The following is a 20,685-nucleotide window of genomic DNA, read 5'->3' as shown; positions in this document are numbered from 1 at the left end:
TGGTGGACTTAATGGACTGCAATTACAAGCACACAGTTGTGCAGAAACAAAACACTTTGAGGGGTTTCCTGTTACAAATTGCTAGATAAGGTGACACTGGCCTCGGTTGTGTCATGCCAGAGAGCAAGCTGACACCATTTTGTCCACATCTACTTACTCACACACATGGAATAAGTTATGTGTGGAATATTTCCTTTACTTTAAAGCTCACAACTAAACATTACTTTTGATCATAATATGAATATAATTTCAATATGTGCTCTGGAATTGTGACGATTAGAATTCAGGAGCTGACTGACTCAACCTATTGGGACACAAAATCTAAGCCTGACCTTGTTTCCATGGCAGCAATGCATCATGCTTTCAGAGTACAAATTCTCTGTCATCCCTTTACTAAGGTGCACAATTCATTCCATCACTGACTTGGAGGCCCAAAGGTCAAAGTATGAGTCACGGCTTGACGTTGGTTTTATCATCAGCCATAGTTGAAAGGACTCCTACCCAAATCACTTCAAAATGCACATTTTCGGACTCGAGCTCCTCACAGCGGTGTTTTTGCCCCGTTCCAGAAAGAAACGATGACGCAAGAAAGCTTAGCGCCTCCTTGCCAACAGACACACAGCTTTAGTTGTAAATCTGCTAAGCATCTATTGTGTGGCGCCGACCACCAGCGGCTTCTTGGGTCTCCTCAGCCACCTCCCCACCTCCTCGAACTCACTCTAGTTTTTCTGTGCCCAAATACCTAAAAGCTATTCATATGCTTTGGCGCTCTGACAGCTTTATTTGCCGGGGCCATCTTGTTAACACAATGAATAGCGGGCCCGGGCTGTGTTATGGAGATCGCACCGGGTTACCAAGGGGACAGACATCAGGAAGCCATTCAGCCTTGGGTTAAAGCTCAACCTCAAACCTCCTTGTGCTACTGCAGCCATCCTTTTTCCTCCAGTGTCATTCACTCACAAATCCACAATCCGAAGTAAACCTGCATTTTTTTTATGCACATTTTTATCATCTGTGCTGCATGGGAAATGAAGGATGCAAACAACAATCTCCCTCTGCCTTAACTCTCCTTTGTAGTCTGACTCATGGTTGAACCGACCAAAGTGTTGCCAACAGGTCAAGTGAAACCTGGAGAAGAGCCCATTGCGAGTGCGTCGTATCACATAGCATATTTACCACAAGCCTCGTTGTAATAAACCTGGTAAGGAGTCTCATTAGCTAAGGTAAGTATTAATAATGCAAAGGCAATGTGTTGTTGGATGAAAAAACTTCTCCTGTTCCTTACCCGCTTCAAGCAGCCAAGTGAGCTTACTAAATTGCAATGATAGATGGTAGAAGAAATTCTGCTTCATACCGATGCTTGTGCGATTGGCACTGATCTGAAACCATTTTTTGAATACCTTTTAAGGTATAGAGTTTAATTTAAAGGTTTGGAATGCGTAACATGTCAAAAAAGTGAATTTGTTGGCTACATTAGCAGTGTAGTCAATGTTCCACTACTATTGTTTTGGTTGTGACATCATGCCTCCATTTTCACAGACGGCCATTTCTAGAGATTAGAGAGAAACGGTAACAATGTAGTATAGTTTTCGCACAAATCAGCACTAGGACACGTTTTCAACAGCTTGTAGTTTTAGGCACCAAAATGACATGATTCTTTTTTGTTCCTCAACTTTTGACACATTGTTTATACGTCATTAATCACAGACACTGCATTATGAATTCATGCTTAGAAAGTTTGCAAAGTATTCTTAGCCTATCATAACATTATTCCCACCATGCAAGATCTGGCTACGTTCAACAGACACACTAAACTATAATAAAGGGAAACTCCCGCCGGGCAGAATGAGACCTTGCAGATGCCAGCTGCTTGATTCAGCAGGAACATTCTTTAGGCAACCGGGAAAGAGTCTCAGATTCTTCAGACAGAATTGTTGGGACAAAAGGTTCTATTCCAGCACAACATTGGATCAGATCAGATTGTAAAAGACAATTACAGTCATTTGTTGCCGGCCACTGTCTTAATCTTGTCAGAACACTCGCAATGTGTTCTGTTTTTGTGTCAACTTAATTTAGATTCCATGTGGTGAAGACTCTTTTGTTAAGCTTGTTTTTCACTTACAGGCCTCTAGCACCCTCTTGTGGCCGCTCAGTATAAGCACATAAATGCACATAGGTGAGTTTCTCAGTGAAATTCCACAGGAAAAAAATGCAAATAGGGAAAAGCAATCCAAACAAGGGTGCCTGTGTACACCTCCACCATTCAATAGTTAGCAATGAACTGGGAGCAGTCTAATTCTATTGCATTCCCATTCATCAGCAGACGAGACAGACTAACATCATGGACAACAGTTCGCCTGCTGTCTTTGCCTCTCATATATCTAACCTCTTCTAGGTCACATGAAGTGCACCACATTCCACGGCACATAATTACGCTAGTACCTTGCAACAACGGAAAAAAAAAATAGGAAAACAAGTTTATATTAGCCTGAAAGTGAGGTAGTAAATTCCTTGTGATGCTGTTTTTTTTTTTTGTCCTGGACAAAACCTTGTTGGAGTTGTAAAACAGCCAGGCAGCCTCCAAAAGTCTCTGTCCACAGACAACGTTGATCCCTGTTTGCTGGAGGGGAAAGAAGTTTATTTTATTGTGAGCCAGCAAAGGCAGACAATTAAAGGAAGCATTCCTGCGCCTGCTGTTGCTCCTACAACAGTTTATTTTACAGCAAAGGAGTAGGACTGACCGTCCCGTTCTATTGTGGATTTGACAAGCCCACAGCTGCCATTTCCAAAAGTTTTGGGTTAGCTGTTACTTGTTTAGTGGCGTGGCGACAACACAACAGCACAATACACAGCCTCGCCGTACACTTTCTTCTGTGGACACAATTGCCAGTTCCTTGTTTAACTATCACACCGAGTAGGAATTTCCAAGCAGTACACATTGTACTCTAGGGTTTAGTTGTTTACATAAACGGTAGTTTCAGATAACATTCGAAGAGCTTGCGACATCTTCTTCCCACAACAAGAAGTGGGTATTCTCAGCGGGTTATGGGAGTCAGCTGATATCGATCAACGAATGCGATGCTTTGCGTTTTGCATTGCTAGAACAGAACTGCACACATTAGTCACACTTTCTTTCACACACTAACCTGAACCACCTGTGCTCCCAGGCAAGATGATGTTCTTTTAGAGTATCTCTAAGTAAATGCATGCTTTTCTAATGTTCCCTCCTGGAGCTATTAAGGAGAAAAACAATGGTTGTCTCTGAGTGGTGTAAGACATTAGGATGAATGTGCAGTCACATGACTTATTATTTGAACATTTGCTTGTGTCAGGACTGAAGGCAGCAATCATTCCTCATCCTGCCACCATAAATTGGCATCACAAATTTCACCTATTTGCAAGATGAGTCCTAATAAGGTAAAGTCATGCAGATTACCTCCATTTGTGCAGAGAGAAGCCAGGACACTGCTCTTTGGAAGCACAGAGAGGAAGTCTTCTCTGTGGCTCATCAGATGACTTCAGCTTGGAAAACAAACAAAATTTAAAACAAGTTTCAGTCCGACAGATACCGCAGGCAAAATAGCATTAAATGCAAACGATAAAAGAAAGCCGCGATTTATTAAACATAAAACTGATTGCAAAAAAAAAAAAAAAATCCCATGGGATTAATGCAGTTTAAGTATCTAACTTTATCATTACTGGGGAAAAAAATGACGTACGTACTCCCAAGGTAATTTTAAATAGATATCATACAAACAATTTGTATTTGGGCTTAATTGTGCCATTGAGACCAAACGTAACTTGATACCATTACTATAGCAACGGGACGCAAACGAATAAATTAAATCAAAATCAAATTAAACTAACGAGTTAAATGCGAGATCATTAGCGAGATCTTTTAATTATGAAAAGTGCCTCGCAGTGTCAGAGAAAAACTAGTTGTCAACATACCGGTCTGCAAGACGCTCTTTTCTTCAAGCTGCGACCAAACATGTCAAGCTGGTTCCAGGAGGACAGCAAAGCAGACAAAACTTGGACAGGGGGAGAGTCGGGGTTCTTGTTCACTTGCAACTTGTGACAAGGGGGGGGGGGGGGGGAATTGCTGTCAAGGAACAGCCTTCATTTGGAATGTTCCGGGTCACAACTCCACCCGGTCCGCACACGACCAATCAAGGACCGGCGGAAAAAAAAAAAAAAAACTCTCTAAATTCATTGAAATAAAATCCATCACTAAAGTTGTAAAAAGTAGAATTTCCAAATAGCTTTTCTTATCTCAAAGGCATTTGAACATCTTCAAACTTTTCAAACTTCTTGCAGAAGTGAAACTGAAAGATTCATAAATAATGGGATAGTACACAAAATTAAAAGTAATTAAAAGTTAAATTAGCCATCTATAATTGGACATTTCAAGATTTGTCAAGCAAGTCTTGATAAAGTCTCTGAAGATTAATGTGAGGAATAGCGATGACAGTGTCTGACCCGGCACACTACTTATTAAGTCCCCGTCATTAAATCCAAAATAAAGCGGACTTCCATCCATGCATCCACCCAAAAAACCACCCATCCCAACCCGACCCGACCCGACCCGACCCGACCCATCCATCCATCCATCCATCCATCCATCCATCCATCCATCCATCCATCCATGCATCCATCCATCCATCCATCCATCCATGCATCCATCCATCCATCCATCCATCCATCCATCCATCCATCCATGAGACCTGTGTCTCGCATCGTCTCACCCGTGCAGTCCAGAAAAGTCTGTCAGCGCCATTTTGAGTTCAAAGAGCAGCAATCCGCAAGGTATCCAACGTGACACTGTGTAGGGAATGTCTTGTACAGACTCAAGCAGCTCAGCTCTAATCCTTGTGAGAAGGTCCACCAAAACAAGACATAGCCATGCACAAGGAAGTCAGCTTACTGTATGTACAGCACATATTTTTATTTTATATCCGGGAAGACTGCATTGGGAAGACATCCAGTACATATTGAAATACAAAACACGAGTTTACAAATGATGCAGAGGTGACAGATTTTAATGCCTATAAACATATCTCTTGATACTGCATTGAAATTCATAGACACAAATACATTCACAAGACAAGTTAAAAATAAATATTGGCATTTCTAATAAAGCATATTTCACATTGTGATACGTTTACAAATATACCTGATTAAAATGTGGCAATTGCATAGAAACAAGATAAATACATTTCATGATTAGAATAATCCCTTTTTTGATGTCATCTGAAGGCCTGTTGGTCTGAAGGATACAACTGAGAGGTATGGAAATATAAAAATTGCACCTTGATCGGTTCATGAAGGGCAGCATGCGACAGGTGATAACGGCAGAACATCAAATGAACAAGCTGGACACGCACAATAAAGTAGAATAAAGTACAGAAGGTAACAGTTAACAGCATTCACATGCGGCACAAACTACTTGTGAGGTCTCTCCATGGACGGAACTGTGGAGAACATCTGCAGGGTATCTTGTGGAGTTTTATTGGTCGGAGGTAAAATCCTTCTCTCAAGCTTCACCAGTGAAGATAACCTGTGTTCTCTCAAGGCCCGTTTTTTTTTTTTTTGTCACGCTACCTCACATGGAGGTTTTAAAATGCAGTGTTTGAAGGAATGTGCATATATGAATCACAGAACCATGCACAATCTCTAAATCAAAGATCAAATGTATAATTATCTAAGAAATAAAAGGCACATTCTGGCAAAGGGACATTGGGTCCCTCAACAAAATAAATCACAAAAAAGTATTAAATGAGGAGTAGGTCTACAATAAATAAGATATATATTACAGACGCACATACTTTTACAGCAACAACACAAAATTAAATGATAGACGGTTAACCCCCCCCTATACAAAACGATCACGATGGATGGATTTGCGCTATGTGGAGCACGTCACGCCGAAATGGAGGGATGTTCTGACAAGAGAAGCACCTGACTGACAAAATATCACAAGCAGCTTTGCATGACAACATTTTTGCAGGAAATGCCGCACAAGAGCAGCCACGGGTTTTTAGTCATGGCAGAGAATTATAAATATTATTCAACATCTTGCATACGTGTTTCCCGACACTAGGCCACTGTAATGTGGAGAAGAGAAGATGATGCTGGAGTACATTTGCCACAGTAGCCTCCACATGTTCCTAACACTCTGCTGCCATCCTGTGGGCACACAAGGAATGACACCAGTTTTATGTATTGGACTGTATGATACATAACTGACGTTTTGAATAAAAAACAAAGTTATTAAAAGTTTAAAAGGATCTGCCCCTTGAGACACGGGTCTGTTACACGATACCTGAGATTTCCTTATATCAGCCACAGCATAATTGCCTTGGGAGGTCCACAAGGTGTCTGCAGCCACTTTAAAACCTGTTCCGGAAAGGTCAATGCTGAAGCGCCCCTGAAGGTACCAAAAACATCCATCCATTAGTAAATCATCATATCATATAGGTGTATTTAAAACTGTAATGTTTAAGTATCATAGATAAGACATGCATTATTGCAGATGTAGATGGCTCTTTTCAACAGTTTATGTCGTTCTCACCTGTGGGCACTGGGAGGCGCTGTAGCAGTCCCCCGCTGTGCCAAATGGAACCCGGTTGCCTTCAGGGGTCAATGAAAATTGCCAATCTGTAGCTATAGTAAATGATTGAGAATGGGAAGAATATGATGTGACAGGCTATTTTCAGAAAAACAAACACACACTGAAGGTAAGGTTGAATTCACACATGTGCACTGGACTAGCAAAATCCTAATACCACAAGGATGAAGCAGAGGTTATTTACTCTAAAACTTTACTTCGGACAGCACTTCTATTTTTAAAGTCTGCAATATGAGTAGAACAGGATCTTGGCCACCCTAGTCTTGTAATTGTGTGTAATTGTTTAAATGAACATTGAGGACATCTTGAGTCCATTAACCCTTCGTGAGCATGGCTGTAATTAAATGGCAGGGGATGCGCTTATTTGAGAGTAAGGCAGGATGCTTTAAAGTTTGGATCACATATAGTGAGAGTGATGGTATACATCCCCATAATTATCTCAGGATGTTGTTTTGTTTGCGGCCCCCTCATTAAGAGCTGCGAAGCTGCGCAAATGTGCACGGGTGACTCACTGATGATGTTCATCTTGATCAGGTCCAGGCGGACCTTGGAGAAGGTGGTGAAGCCGGAAGCGGCGTAGTCCCTCCGACAGTCGCAGTCTTCTCTTCTGGACTGGTTGGATGGACACTGGGAAGGGTCATTGAGCCTGGACACACAAAACAAAACACACACACAAACACACACACGCCTTAGATGTGTTTTATATTTCCAGGCTGCTTTTGCTTTGTGGCACGGTTCGCTTGCAGTTTACCTGAAGGCAAAGATCTCCGAAAAATTTTCCCCCTCTCCTGTTGTCAAGGTGATATATTCCCGTGGATTCTCTGTCTGCATTCCTGCACAGTAGACCTGAGGAGGAAAATGAAGAGTAGAAGTAGGCAAAGATAAAAAAATGAAAGGATCTCGAGAAGCCAAAATAAACACAATTCTTTATTTTATAAACTGCAAAATGTATTTTGTGGAATTGCCTCCAACAGTGTTGCCAAATATGGTGCAGCCAACAGTGAATTCGAATCAACTTTTATGTGATTATAGAGATGCTAATGTTCAAGTATGAAAATAATTCTGTGTATTTTCTATTATGTGAATTATTTCTTCATTTATTCATACATCTGAACAAACAAACAAAAAAAAAATTACCTTGAGAGTATTTCCTTGAATATTCAGTAAATGGTCACCATCTGTTAAAACACCTTTCATGTGCTGGATATCCTGGCAGCTTGTAGGCAAATGGCCTTGGGATGAAGAAAAAAGAAGAAAAAAAAGGATGCAACTTTAGATAAGCTACTAAATAAGGTGAAATGAAAAATTTAAGTGTTGGACATCTGCTTGTCAGTCTCTGATGAGAAAAGACTCACAGCTCAGGTTTCTGCAGACTTTCCTGGCTTCTGGCATGGCATCGAGTGAGCATTTTTTACTTCGCTGGCCATCTGCTTTCACACACTGCACGGCCCTCTCCATCACTCCATCTCCACAGCTTGCTGAGCACTACAAAGGAGGTGGAGAAGCGTGCAAGTGGGCGAAATGAGCTCTTATGTGTATTTCTGTCCCTGATCTTTCATCTGGTCAATGTTAGTTTGGGGTTTACTCACAGGTCCCCATGTTCCAACCCTCCACTCATGCAGAGGTGCACAAGACTCCAGGTGACAAGGCTTGTACCTCTCAGGGGGCGTCCCAGGACAGTTGGAAAGAGACTGATGACCATACTCATAATTATCTTTCTCCATGTGTACCTCACTGCAGGAGATCAGACGCTGGCGGTAGCCCTGGCCACAGCTGACTGAACACTAGGAAATAAAAATACATTTTTGTGCGTGAGCATGTAGACACTGGACATGATGCGGGCTTGTCTGAGGCTCACCTCAGTCCATTCTCCTGTGATCCAGACAAACTCACAGGCTTGTGCGTTGCAGCTTTCGATATCTGGAGGTTTGATTTGGTTCACACAGTACATTTCATGGACATCACGCTTGTGCTCGTCCACGCATTGTAAGTCTCGTCTTCTGTGGCCCGATCCACAAGATTTACTGCACTGAAGTGGAGACAAGATGGGAGAAAGTAGGTAACAAGTAAATAGAGGTTACAGTCCATGATTTCTATGTAGCATCTTAGCACACACTGGAACTTTGACTGATGGAAATAGTACACAAGAGTGGACATGACCAAGACCCGACTGAAGATCTTGCATGACCTCGCACAGACGAAAGAATTGACGTTGTTCTTCAGACATTATACAAAAGATCCGGGTAAGCTCCACTTGCGTCATATTTACAGCTGCAGCTGATTCCAGCTGGCCTTCATCACTTCCTACGCAGGACTCATGTCAAACAAGTGAAATACCTGGAAATGTTATTGAGCTGTGCAGCTGTTCTGAGCAATGCGAATGAGCTAACCCGTCACAACAATCACCCTATGGCTACGTCGGTGAAAGGGACGATAGATATATTTCCAAAATATGTGACCATGACATGGTTTCAGCTTTAATTAAGGGGAGAGCTGCCCGAGAGTCTCATCCGCCCATTCATAAAATAAAAAGAAGTTGACGAGAATATTCGTCGACGGGATGTCATTAATTTCTACGATGAATTTTCTCGTCGCTGGGAAGTAAAGAGTTAAAAGGCCAAATTTTCCTCAGGAAGGTAGGGTAGGACCAAGTGAGTCACTCGAAGATGGCACGAAAGGAAAGTTAAAACACATCCACACGCACATGTGCAAATTCCAGATAAATAAATCTTTATAAATCAAAACATGGCTTGCCATGTCTATTTTTAGCGCTGGACAGGTTGAGGTTGCTCAGAGAGTTCTAAAGGAGGTCAATATTTGCCTTGCCCGGGTTGCGGTCAACCCATAGTCCCGATTCGCCCAATTAGACACTTTGCAAAGCGTGCAAAAAAATGTTTTGCTGGAGAAACAAAAGCATATGATTCCCATCAGTGAACGAAGCGAGGAGTATCCCTCCTCCTTTTCCTCGGCTCTTGCTACTCGAGCAGACAAGCAAACAGCTTTGACTCAGAACTTCATCAGAAATTTCTCTCCGAGCTCCAATAGCAGACACAAAACAGATTTTCATCCAGAAAGCCATTTTCCTACCGCCTGCCAGTCTCCTTCTCTCCACTGGTAGCGTGAGGGACATTCAGCAACGTGACAGCTTTGACTGGACGGCGGGCGGGAGCGCTCGGGGCAGTCGGACTCAAGCGGGCTCCTTCGGGTACCAGTGTGGCACATCACCTCCCGCCGCTGGATACCGTCACCGCAGGATGCTGAGCACTGAAGAACAGGTACTGCTTCATAACAATACAGGATCGTAACTTGACTGTGTGTAAGATTAACACGTGAGGCTGATGAATGACAAATTCAAATATGTCCTTCATTTTTGTGTTGCATCACTTGTGGATGGTCATTTCTATCTTTCCTCTACAATTATATATCAAAGCTCTGTTGTAAAGCCAAATTAGCCAAATTATTTATCATCTTGGCTCTCAATAAAAAAATGAGCATTGATGAAGAAATATTTGATTTCAGTAAACGGGTTCTAATTTTCACCCATATTTATCACGTGACATTTCAGCAGTCGAAACCAAAATGTGCATATCACATACTATAATGTTCAAATTAAAAAGTTGAAAAGTTGGTCCAGTAGTTGCAAAATACAGTTAAATTTTTTTTTTAACTCTATTGTTTTTTTTTAATTCAACGCAAGCGTGTCAAGCGTGGGACCGTTTTTATTGGTAACGAGCAGTTAAATAAAATAGATCATTTAATTTTTTAACCCCACTTGCACACACCATTTCTTTTGTGTATTTTTGTGTCGATCATTTGTAGCAATTTTCAACTAAATAGCTTTGTATGAGGGTAGTGAAGCTGCTCAAATATAAAAATGTTTTATAGAGGTGTAATTTATTTCTGTAAAATACTAGGGATCCCAATTCCACATTGTGTAACTCTCAACATAGACGTACTGTATTTGACATTCATTTCTTCTCGCATTTATTCCATCCATCGGTACAATGCAACAGTTCTTCAGCGCAGTTAAGTGGTTGTCTCGCCCCATTCCATTCAAAGTGTTTCTTCAAAAACTTCTCCCAACTATAGATGGTAACCCAAAAAATGTTGCAGTGGCACTGCACCAAGAAACAACCTGGTTTTCTTGTATGACTCATGTGACAGGATGCTGGAAGTGTTTCAAATTTCACAATCAAATTGGATTGAGCATTTTGAATGACTGAAAACTATGTCCACACCTCCACCACCATCACAGTAAAGCTAAGTTAAGCAAGTTCCTATTTTCAAGGTGTGTCCTTGATTAGATAATGCATTTTTGTTACCTTAAGATCCGCCCAAACACACTCCGTAAGATATATTCGCTTGTTCAGATCGGTGGCATACAACAAGCTCACATTGTCCGACACTGAGAAGAAACAATCATGAGGGTCTTCATTGTCCTCCTGCTCCTGGCGCTGTTGGCCATAACTGCTTGTGTCATGGCTGCTGAAGGTATGCACTTGACAGAAATCTGACAAAATTTCTTATGCGGGACAGATTCTATGTACAGAACAATGCGTGAGATTTGCGTCATCACCAGGCCAGTTCCCTTGACTACGAGGGACCCTGGGAATGTATAAAATATCGGTGTGATAGTAAAACGGAAGTTTTCTGGTGTGGGTTCTTGTGACTTTATGATGAGTTGAAATTGTGATATGCACCAAATGTCAAATGTAATTGAGATAACTGTCGGAATTGATTTAAACGTCAGAGCCAATGAGAACGATTGGAGGCGCGCCAGACACACAACTCAACATCAACACAAGTGACGGGTCTTTAGAAACAGGATTTATAGCAGTCATTGAAAGAAAGTGGCTGTAATCAAACGTTGTCTTGAAAAGTCATTTGAGAAATGTTTCGGGTTACTTTCTTTGCAGTCGAAGAGATGGAGCTGCCCGAGAATGGATATCCACCGAGCCTCCAATCAGAGCAGCTCGCAAACTCAAACCTACGAGGCATCCGACGACCAAAGAGTCGAGGCGCCCCAAGAGGCATCCGATCAAGGCGCCAACTGCAAAACATTTTGGCCACCGCTGAAAGACATGCTTGACGCGACAGAGCAATCTATAGATAGGAATCTATTTTTATGTCAGGAAGATCCTCAGAAAGAGTTTCAAATCTCACAATAAACTTTTCCATGACAATTTAAAAGCTGTCCCAGGTGTCTTTATAACACGTCCGAGTCAATGAATCGACCTTAACCCAAAAGAGCATGCATTTTACCTCCCGAAGAGGCAACTGAAGGCAGAACCCCCCAGAAACAAACTAGAACTAAAAGTGGCTGCAGTAAAAGTCTGGAAAAGCATTTCATGTGAAGAATGCAACCGTCTGATGACGTCAATGAGTTGTTTACATAATGCCCATCTCGAAGGTTTTGCTCACGCGAACAGTCGGAAGTTTCACAACAAGGTGCTTCGTCCTGAGTTGTTCAACACATTTAAATTTCAAAACCATGAACTAAAAGAAGGATTTTCAACTTTTGACTCTCATTCACTTTTTCAATGCAAACCCCAAATCTCTTCAGTATACATAAAAACCCAAAGAAATTAACTTGACATTTCAACATTTTGGGAGGAGTCTGTTGACAAATACTGCCGAACAAATCGAACGTACTATTGTACATCGGCCGTTGATATATTTGTTTTCCTCCATTCAAAGTGTTTTTTCAGAGACTTCTCCCAACAATAGATGCTAACCCCAAAAATGTTGCAGTGCCACTGCACCAGGAAAATAACCTATTTGGCTTGTATGACTCATGTGACATTACTGTAGCAGGATGCTGGAGTCCATCCTAGTTGACTACAGGCTGTAGGCGGTGGACACCCTGAACTGGACGCCAGCCAATCGCAAGGCAAGCATTGACAAACAACCATTCACAACCACATGTTTTTGAGATGTTGGAGGAAATTGGATTGAACCCACGCAGGCACGAAACATATAAACTCCAGTGAAAACAGTTAATTAAAAGACTAAATATAGACTAGATATAAAGCAGCATAACAATAAAGTTGTTCAAAAGCCATGGTTGTCGAGAACACATTTTGGAACTCAACAAGATAAGGCTCCAATGGGGAAAACAAAGGGAGAGTCTGATACAGGAGCCGACGAGCCGTTCCCATTAGGCATCCCATAAAAACGCAATCTACATGATCAACAGTTTGCAAGACTGTAATAGCCTCCAAGTGGCCCCGGATAACAACAGATGATTTTGTGTAAAAATCCATGGAAGTGTTTCAAATCTCACAATGAACTTGGCTAGAGCATTTTGAATGACTGAAAATTATGTCCACACCTCCACCACCACCACCACAGTAAAGCTAAGTTAAACAAGTTCCTATTTTCAAGGTGTGTCCTTGATTAGATAATGAATTTTTGTTACCTTAAGATCCGCCCAAACACACTCCGTAAGATATATTCGCTTGTTCAGATCGGTGGCATACAACAAGCTCACATTTTTCGACACTGAGAAGAAACAATCATGAGGGTCTTCGTTGTCCTCCTGCTCCTGGCGCTGTTGGCCATATCTGCTTGTGTCATGGCTGCTGAAGGTATGCACTATTAGAGACATTTGACAGAAATCTGACAGAATTTCTTATGCGGGACAGATTCTATGTACAGAACAATGCGTGAGATTTGCGTCATCACCAGGCCAGTTGCCCCGTTATGTGATACACTGTTAAAAAAAAAAAAACGAGTTCCCTTGACTACGAGGGACCCTGGAAATGTATAAAATATCGGTGTGATAGCAAAACGGAAGTTTTCTGGTGTGGGTTCTTGAGACTTTATGACGAGTTGAAATTTTGATATGCACCAAATGTCAAATGTAATTGAGATAACTGTCGGAATTGATTTAAAGGTCAGAGCCAATGAGAACGATTGGAGGCGTGCCTACACACAACTGAACATCAACACAAGTGACGGGTCTTTAGAAACAGGATTTATAGCAGTCATTGAAAGAAAGTGGCTGTAATCAAACGTTGTCTTGAAAAGTCATTTGAGAAATGTTTCGGGTTACTTTCTTTGCAGTCGAAGAGATGGAGCTGCCCAAGAATGGATATTCACCGAGCCTCCAATCAGAGCAGCTCGCGAACTCAAACCTACGAGGCATCCGATCACAGAGTCTAGGGCCCCCAAAGGGCATTCGATCAAGGCGCCAGCTGCAAAACATTTTGGCCACCGCTGGAAGACGCCCCAGACACGGCAGACATGCTTGACGCGACAGAGCAATCTATAGATAGGAATCTATTTTTATGTCAGGAAGATCCTCAGAAAGAGTTTCAAATCTCACAATAAACTTTTCATTGACAATTTAAAAGGTGTCCCAGGTGTCTTTATAACACGTCCGAGTCAATGAATCGACCTTAACCCAAAAGAGCATGCATTTTACCTCCCGAAGAGGCAACTGAAGGCAGAACCCCCCAGAAACAAACTAGAACTAAAAGTGGCTGCAGTAAAAGTCTGGAAAAGCATTTCATGTGAAGAATGCAACCGTCTGATGACGTCAATGAGTTGTTTTCATAATGCCCATCTCGAAAGTTTTGCTCACGCGAACAGTCGATAGTTTCACAACAAGGTGCTTCGTCCTGAGTTGTTCAACACATTTAAATTTCAAAACCATGAACTAAAAGGATTTTCAACTTTTGACTCTCATTCACTTTTTCAATGCAAACCCCAAATCTCTTCAGTATACATAAAAACCCAAAGAAATTAACTTGACATTTCAACATTTTGGGAGGAGTCTGTTGACAAATACTGCCGAACAAATCGAACGTACTATTGTACATCGGCCGTTGATATATTTGTTTTCCTCACCCCTCCCATGGAAACCATTTCATACAGACCAAAAGAAGACCTTTTTAGCAAATACTTGCATAGTTTAAACAGCTTGAGCTGCTCGGAGATATAAAAAGAGATACTTTTTTGAGATTAAGCATTTTAAAGACCCCCCACACACACACACACGATAAGAGCTTAATTTGACATCAAGCATGAAGTTAAATGACAAGGCCATTGAACCAACTGGATGGTTGAGATGTTTCCCAAACATATAGCATTCCATTAGCACAATGTAATAGTTCATCAGCGCAGTTAAGTGGTAAACACGTTGACTCGCCCCATTCCATTCAAAGTGTTTCTTCAGAGACTTCTCCCAACAATATATGCTAACCCCAAAAATGTTGCAGTGCCACTGCACCAGGAAAATAACCACTCATGTGACATTACTGTAGCAGGATGCTGGAGCCCGTCCGTCCCAGTTGACTTCAGGCAGTAGGCGGTGGACACCCCGAACTGGACGCCAACCAATCGCAAGGCACGCTTTGACAAACAACCATTCACAACCACACCCACGGGCAATTTGGAGTGTTCGATCGGTCTACCATGCATGGTTTTGGAATGTGGGAGGAAATTGGATTAAACCCACACAATCACGAAACTCCACACAGGAAGGCCGGGATCGAACCCACAACCTCGCCATTGTAAGACAGACATGCTAACCAGTGCCCCACTGTGCCGCCCAACATTGCAGCAAATACGCAAAAACTTTTGGACAAGTTTGTCTGAAGGACCTAGTATATGTAACTCAAATTTGATGCCAACCGGAGAAAAAACTGTTGAGGCAGTGTTGCTACGTACAAATCTGTACAACCATGCCTTATCACCAATATCATTTCCTTCTGGTCTCATTCCTGCTCTGCAGCTGTTCTGCAAAAACGCACATCCTATCTGATGTATGAGCTACAGATGTGTTTGTGTGCTTTGATGCCTCTTGATGCAAGAGGTTGAAAAGGAAGCTAAACAGTTGGCTTGAATAGAAAGGCATTTATGTTCTTCGATTATACGGTACGCTTTCTATTCAAAGTATAGACAATAAAGAGCAAAAAGTACAGGACAGAGATAAAGAGGTGCACTAATTGTTTTATTTATCTAATTAATTTTAATTAAATTTAAAGTGAATGAGAAAGGCTGCTTTAGTTGGCAGCAAATGAAGTGGGCTGTGTTCACGCCCACAAAAGCGCAAACCTCCTTTTAAAAAAAATAAGATAAATATGATGGCCTATGCGCCTAACCTATCACACCTTTGCACAGATTAGAGTACACAATATGGTTGCCTAAATTGATATACATTAAATTGACAAGGAGGCAAAAATAATAATAGTTACATTATGAAAATGGAGTGCTTTATGGGTGTGTGAAAGAAGCCTACCTCCTCCCAACTGCCGGTCTTCCACTTCGGACAGCGGCCGCCTCTGCAGCGCCTCTTGTTTCGGGGTTTGGGGCTCAAATGCTGGCAGTTGTCATCTTCAACAGAGCGACCTGAGCTGTTCAAACAGCGCACCTTGCGGGACTTGAAGCCTTTTCCACAAGAGGCAGAGCACTGCAAGAAATCAAGAAAACCGAGTTGAATAAAAAAATTATTTTTTCCATAATTTATCATGAATTCGAGATTATGAAAAACATAACCACAACTCATACAATTGCACAGAATGAAACATCATATTGTAAAGAGAAGAATTCAACTGTCACCTCACTGAACCAAAAAAAACCACCCAAATACAAACTAAATGAAAATCAAATCAGAGGATTTTAGAGTGAAATCTATAGAAGGACTTAAAATGTGACAAATGTGCAGGTGAAATTCACTCTTTTCCCTATTTTATGAATTTGCATGATTTTTGCGCACCCAATAACAGCATGCATCAGATAACCCCGGCGGAACTTTCTTTCACTTCCAGGTTCACAGAGTCACTGCAAGACTAACTTGATGTGACAGGCATAGGACACACTCACACAGATCGTGCAGTTTCACTGAGGGCTGGGAAGGGGGTGTGGAGAGGGGCTGGACTGAGCTCAGATAATCACAGGGGGCATAGTACAGTATTTGGGGATGGATGGAAAGTGACAGGCTCAGAGTTGAATGGGTGCGTGGCCCAGCGTGCAGTGCTGTCCCGTGCAGCAAGATAATGTACTGGACAGGAACGCCATGTGACCTTTCACCTCATTCAGACCTCATTCATCAATGAAAGGAATAACTAAATAAGGACTTTTTAATATATATATATGTGTGTTGAGTGATTTGGGTAATAATTAAGGTAAACTACGGGCCCAGTTTGTTTCACATAAAACCACAAACTTAAAAAAGTGTCCGCCCGTATTTATTAGTTTAATATGGCCAATATAAGCACAGCAGATTCTGAATAGTTCAGATGGTGTGGCTCACACTGAGACGAGGCAGAATGTTTTTGCAATCTAGGTCATTCCTCGAGTTTCATCTGCTTTTCTTTTTTTTTTCCACAAAGTCTTTCTAGCTGTTGTTGCGTGCTGAAGTGCCCTCAGAATACCCTGGGACTCGCAACCACTGGCTCAAATTGAAACATCATGTGTGATAACAGTAAATGAACACCCTTGTGCAGGATTTATTAGCTTCTCTGGGGTTCTGTAATGACAGTATATGGAGCAGGACACACAGCCGTGCATGTGTACAGTATGAACTCACGACAGGCAAACAACAGAAATCAAATCACAACTTGCTAATTTAAAAGAAGTCTTAGTTTATCCTTTATGTAAGATTAAGAATAAAATCAGAGCCAATCGAAGGACCCCCGCCCTCTAAATCCCGCCTCTAATTTCTCAGAAGTCTTTCTATGGTAATGAGGAGAACCGGGAAGGGGCCCCTGTCCAGATCAAACGTGACCCTTGACCCTGCCAATGCACCATGGCATTGTCTTGCTGACGGCCCGCTCCATTCGAGTCACTGTCAGCGGCCCCCACGTTTGTACACCGTCATCAAGCCGCATTAGAGCAGAGTGGAGTGGGCCTGACAGCGAGGGGAAAAGGACACGGGCAGCCTCACAGGCATCCCAAAAAGGCATTAAAGTCAATAAGCACAGTAAATAAGCCGCGAGGTTTACTGAGGCATTGTCACGCAGGACAAAGATTTACCTTGATGGGAAGCGCTTTGAACCCCCCCGCCATAGACGGTCAAAACATGATCGCACAGAGGGGTCAGCAGAGGCCCTGACCGCGTAAAATAACAGTGAGATTGCTCAGTGATTTGTGCAGATTCATTCAGGAAAAACATGCCATTCAGTCGACTGCTAGGGAGGAGCTATTTGAACGGCATTTCATTTGAAAGCCTCTGTCCAAAGCCATACATGAAATCCAGCACACCTCCACTTGCATGTCGCGTGAGTTCTGACCACTCGCGTCGACGGCAATGTCATCGCAACAAGAACAAGACAAAAAGAAGAAGAATGTGACCTCAAACGTGACCTCTGCTTCACTTTAATTGTGAAATGTTATGGAAGTGAACAGAAATCCAATGAATCCATAAAAAATTAAATATTGACACATTATAATGAAGTAACAATAAATACAAGTAATTACATAAATATACAGAAAACGCTTGTTGAAAACAAAGACTAATACTGCCATTTATGGATAAGAGACAAAACCAGACGCTTATTTCAAGAGCCTGTGGATTTGCTGACAGTGAAGTGCTTCTATTTGCGGCACGTGAGACAAAGTCGATTGATTGGGAAATTCCGTACGGCAAAGGGAATATAATTTGAGCGACGCATGCTAACGTTGTGTTCAACCTCCACCAAATCGCTCATCTGCAATCACACATGTGGGAATCATTACATGCAACAGCTCTCATTAGAAGATGATGTGCAGTACAAAATGTAGCCACTGCTGTGATAACAGGCCCTTAAAATAAGGTGTGTGGTCACTTGAGACATTTATGGCCAGAAGCAGTCAACTGGGTGGGCTGCATGCAAAAAAATAAAATAAAAGCTGCCCCTAACCACAGATCAGATCACCTCTCACTGGCCGCGATGGGCAAAAATATATTAAAAGTTGGGAAATGACACAACCCGAATTTGTGTTCAGGGCCATCAGCTGCACTGGTTAGCCTCAGCAAGTCAGGCTGTGTCTTAGCCAGCCACAACCCCCTGCAGTGCAAGAGGAGAGAAAGCTGTGGCAGGGGGGGGGGGGGGGCTATCATAACAGAGACTGAGGTAGACACACTAGGTTGGCTCAGAGTTGAGAGCTCTGGATACAAAACAATATAAACTCCCCCTGTGGTCACACGTAGCACGTATTTTCAAATACACGTTTTAATAGGCCATTGTTTGAGTGACATTCAAAGACACGACAACATTATGACGCCCTTTGCATGTTCCATTCATCGACACAAAGTGCTCACTTCATGAAAGGAGGAGTCGGCAAAAAAATGAAAATAAAACACCTACCCGTTGGAAACACAATGATTTGTGACCATAAAACTTGGATTTTAAATCTCCCTTGTTTGGCCAGAGCAACATTGTAGGTCATCTATCATACTTGCTGAGTTTGTGTTGGTTTCCAAGTGAGGTATTGTTGAACATTGCATTAAGAGCAAGTCCAAGTACTGGATGAAGCAAACACTGACATGAGTTTTACCAACCGATTGATTTGTTTAGACTACGGAAAGCTGTGAGGGCCCTCCGCGATACCGCGACGTGGGCCTTAAGACAAATCTCGACACAATAGCCATTTCAAATATGCACACTTGGTAAAAAGTAAATATAGCACACAGCACAAACGGAGTCCCACGTTAAGTTGTTTTCTTTAAATGCGCAGACGGGAACCTCCGAATGTCAAATAAAGCGCCGCACATGGAGAATACGGGGCATTCTTTGGATAATAACGAACAAGGCATCATACCGTATATTCCTGATATACAAAAACATTCATCAGTACTTGCACATGAAGAACAATTGGCAATGTTCGAGTACAAAGAGCTAAGACAAAATAAATCACTTTGAAAGATAATGCTATGTACAAATGATAAACAGGCCCAAAAATATCTCAATAAATTATGTATTCAAAAGAATATTTTACAAAACTAACTCTGGTAGTGATACAAAGTGATCCTGATGACTTTGAGTACTAACACACAGCCCAACTACAGTTACGAGAGAAAAGAAGGTTCTTCTGGTCACAGCTGTCACTGAAGCGTTTTGTCGTGATGTAGTGTCTCTGGCAAACTGCAGGACAGCATATCTTTGCCATGTAAGTGCAACAGAAATGGATTTTCCAAATGTCTTGAGGAAACGTTGCAAGCACCAGTGCCGGAGCGGAAGAGAGGGGGACTTAAAAGTCTTAGGAGGATTTCTTTTCTCCAACACAAATAGCACCACGGAAGCCACTTTCAGTACGATTGTGACTCGGTATCACTACTGACGAAATGTGAGGTGAAAAAAAAGAAGGTAAAGAGTATTTTTTGTTTTTTTTTGTTTTATGAGCGTACCGAGCTCCATGGGTCTGTGCTCCAGTGAGGGCTAGACGGGCACGGCTGAGTATTGCACTGCTCCCGATCCGGTGGCTTGTCGTGGATCTCGCAGCTCAGATCATTGAAACGCTCACCGTTTGGACGTTGACATACCACCAGTCTCGTCTTTATCCCGCCTCCGCATGGTTTGTTGCACTGAGGACAGCGTGAAGAGAGGTCCCGTTAAAAAGCAGTTGAAAAGACCAAACAAAACACCACCGCTACCCCGTGGGAATCGCAAAGAATGTGAAATTGAGCTTCAGGTATTTTCCGATGTCCTTTTTCTCATGCAACCTTCCCAAACAGTCAAAGTAATTATCCAAACATAAGCATCCCAAAGTTTGGTTTTCCCACTAGCCCTTTTAACACCAGTAAAGCTGTGTCTGTCTGCCTTACCTCTCCCCAGTTGCCATAGATCCACTGCGGACATGGCCCCGACTCACAGGATCGCTGCTCACTGGGCCGGCTGCGATCCTCACAGCTGTTGGCAGGGTAGCCGTTCTCATCCTGGCACACTACGACCCGCCGCTGGAAACCTCCCGCACATGTGCTGGAGCACTGTTGTCAAAGAGAGAGAGCCAGGAGAACTACCGTCAAGCAATAAACCCAGTAGGGATGTGGCACTGCCCGACATTGATGCTACGGCAGGGGTGTCGAACTCATTTTTTCACATACTCATAGTTTGCATTATGATTGTCAACCC

At 42.3% G+C, this 20,685-nt stretch overlaps 2 protein-coding genes and 1 long non-coding RNA gene across 3 annotated transcripts in view; 1 reads left to right on the top strand and 2 right to left on the bottom strand.

Annotated features, from left to right (window-relative positions):
• The window catches only part of prickle2b (prickle homolog 2b), a 43,633-nt gene extending 39,555 nt beyond the window's left edge, over positions 1-4,078 (bottom strand). Inside the window, exons 1-2 of the mRNA XM_061291331.1 lie at positions 3,952-4,078; positions 3,437-3,522 (exon numbers count right to left, since the gene is read on the bottom strand). Of these exons, the coding sequence (XP_061147315.1) occupies positions 3,437-3,522; positions 3,952-3,993 (128 nt within the window). The 5' untranslated portion in view covers positions 3,994-4,078. The remainder of the gene's footprint in view (positions 1-3,436; positions 3,523-3,951) is intronic.
• Positions 4,079-4,935: 857 nt separating this feature from the next.
• The window catches only part of adamts9 (ADAM metallopeptidase with thrombospondin type 1 motif, 9), a 31,688-nt gene continuing 15,938 nt past the window's right edge, over positions 4,936-20,685 (bottom strand). The window contains exons 27-39 of the mRNA XM_061291670.1: positions 20,379-20,540; positions 19,962-20,138; positions 15,873-16,043; positions 9,716-9,892; positions 8,487-8,657; positions 8,218-8,412; positions 7,984-8,113; positions 7,766-7,860; positions 7,380-7,474; positions 7,141-7,274; positions 6,572-6,663; positions 6,323-6,427; positions 4,936-6,186 (exon numbers count right to left, since the gene is read on the bottom strand). Coding sequence (XP_061147654.1) covers positions 6,097-6,186; positions 6,323-6,427; positions 6,572-6,663; positions 7,141-7,274; positions 7,380-7,474; positions 7,766-7,860; positions 7,984-8,113; positions 8,218-8,412; positions 8,487-8,657; positions 9,716-9,892; positions 15,873-16,043; positions 19,962-20,138; positions 20,379-20,540 — 1,794 coding nt within the window. The 3' untranslated portion in view covers positions 4,936-6,096. The remainder of the gene's footprint in view (positions 6,187-6,322; positions 6,428-6,571; positions 6,664-7,140; positions 7,275-7,379; positions 7,475-7,765; positions 7,861-7,983; positions 8,114-8,217; positions 8,413-8,486; positions 8,658-9,715; positions 9,893-15,872; positions 16,044-19,961; positions 20,139-20,378; positions 20,541-20,685) is intronic.
• LOC133162463 (uncharacterized) lies at positions 10,941-13,982 on the top strand. The gene is made up of 3 exons (XR_009716228.1): positions 10,941-11,119; positions 11,545-13,215; positions 13,694-13,982. It is a non-coding gene; the product is annotated as an uncharacterized LOC133162463 (long non-coding RNA).

The sequence above is a fragment of the Syngnathus typhle genome, linkage group LG11, assembly GCF_033458585.1.
Source record: "Syngnathus typhle isolate RoL2023-S1 ecotype Sweden linkage group LG11, RoL_Styp_1.0, whole genome shotgun sequence".
Lineage (NCBI taxonomy): Eukaryota > Metazoa > Chordata > Actinopteri > Syngnathiformes > Syngnathidae > Syngnathus > Syngnathus typhle.
This window is presented reverse-complemented; position numbering and strand designations above follow the sequence as displayed.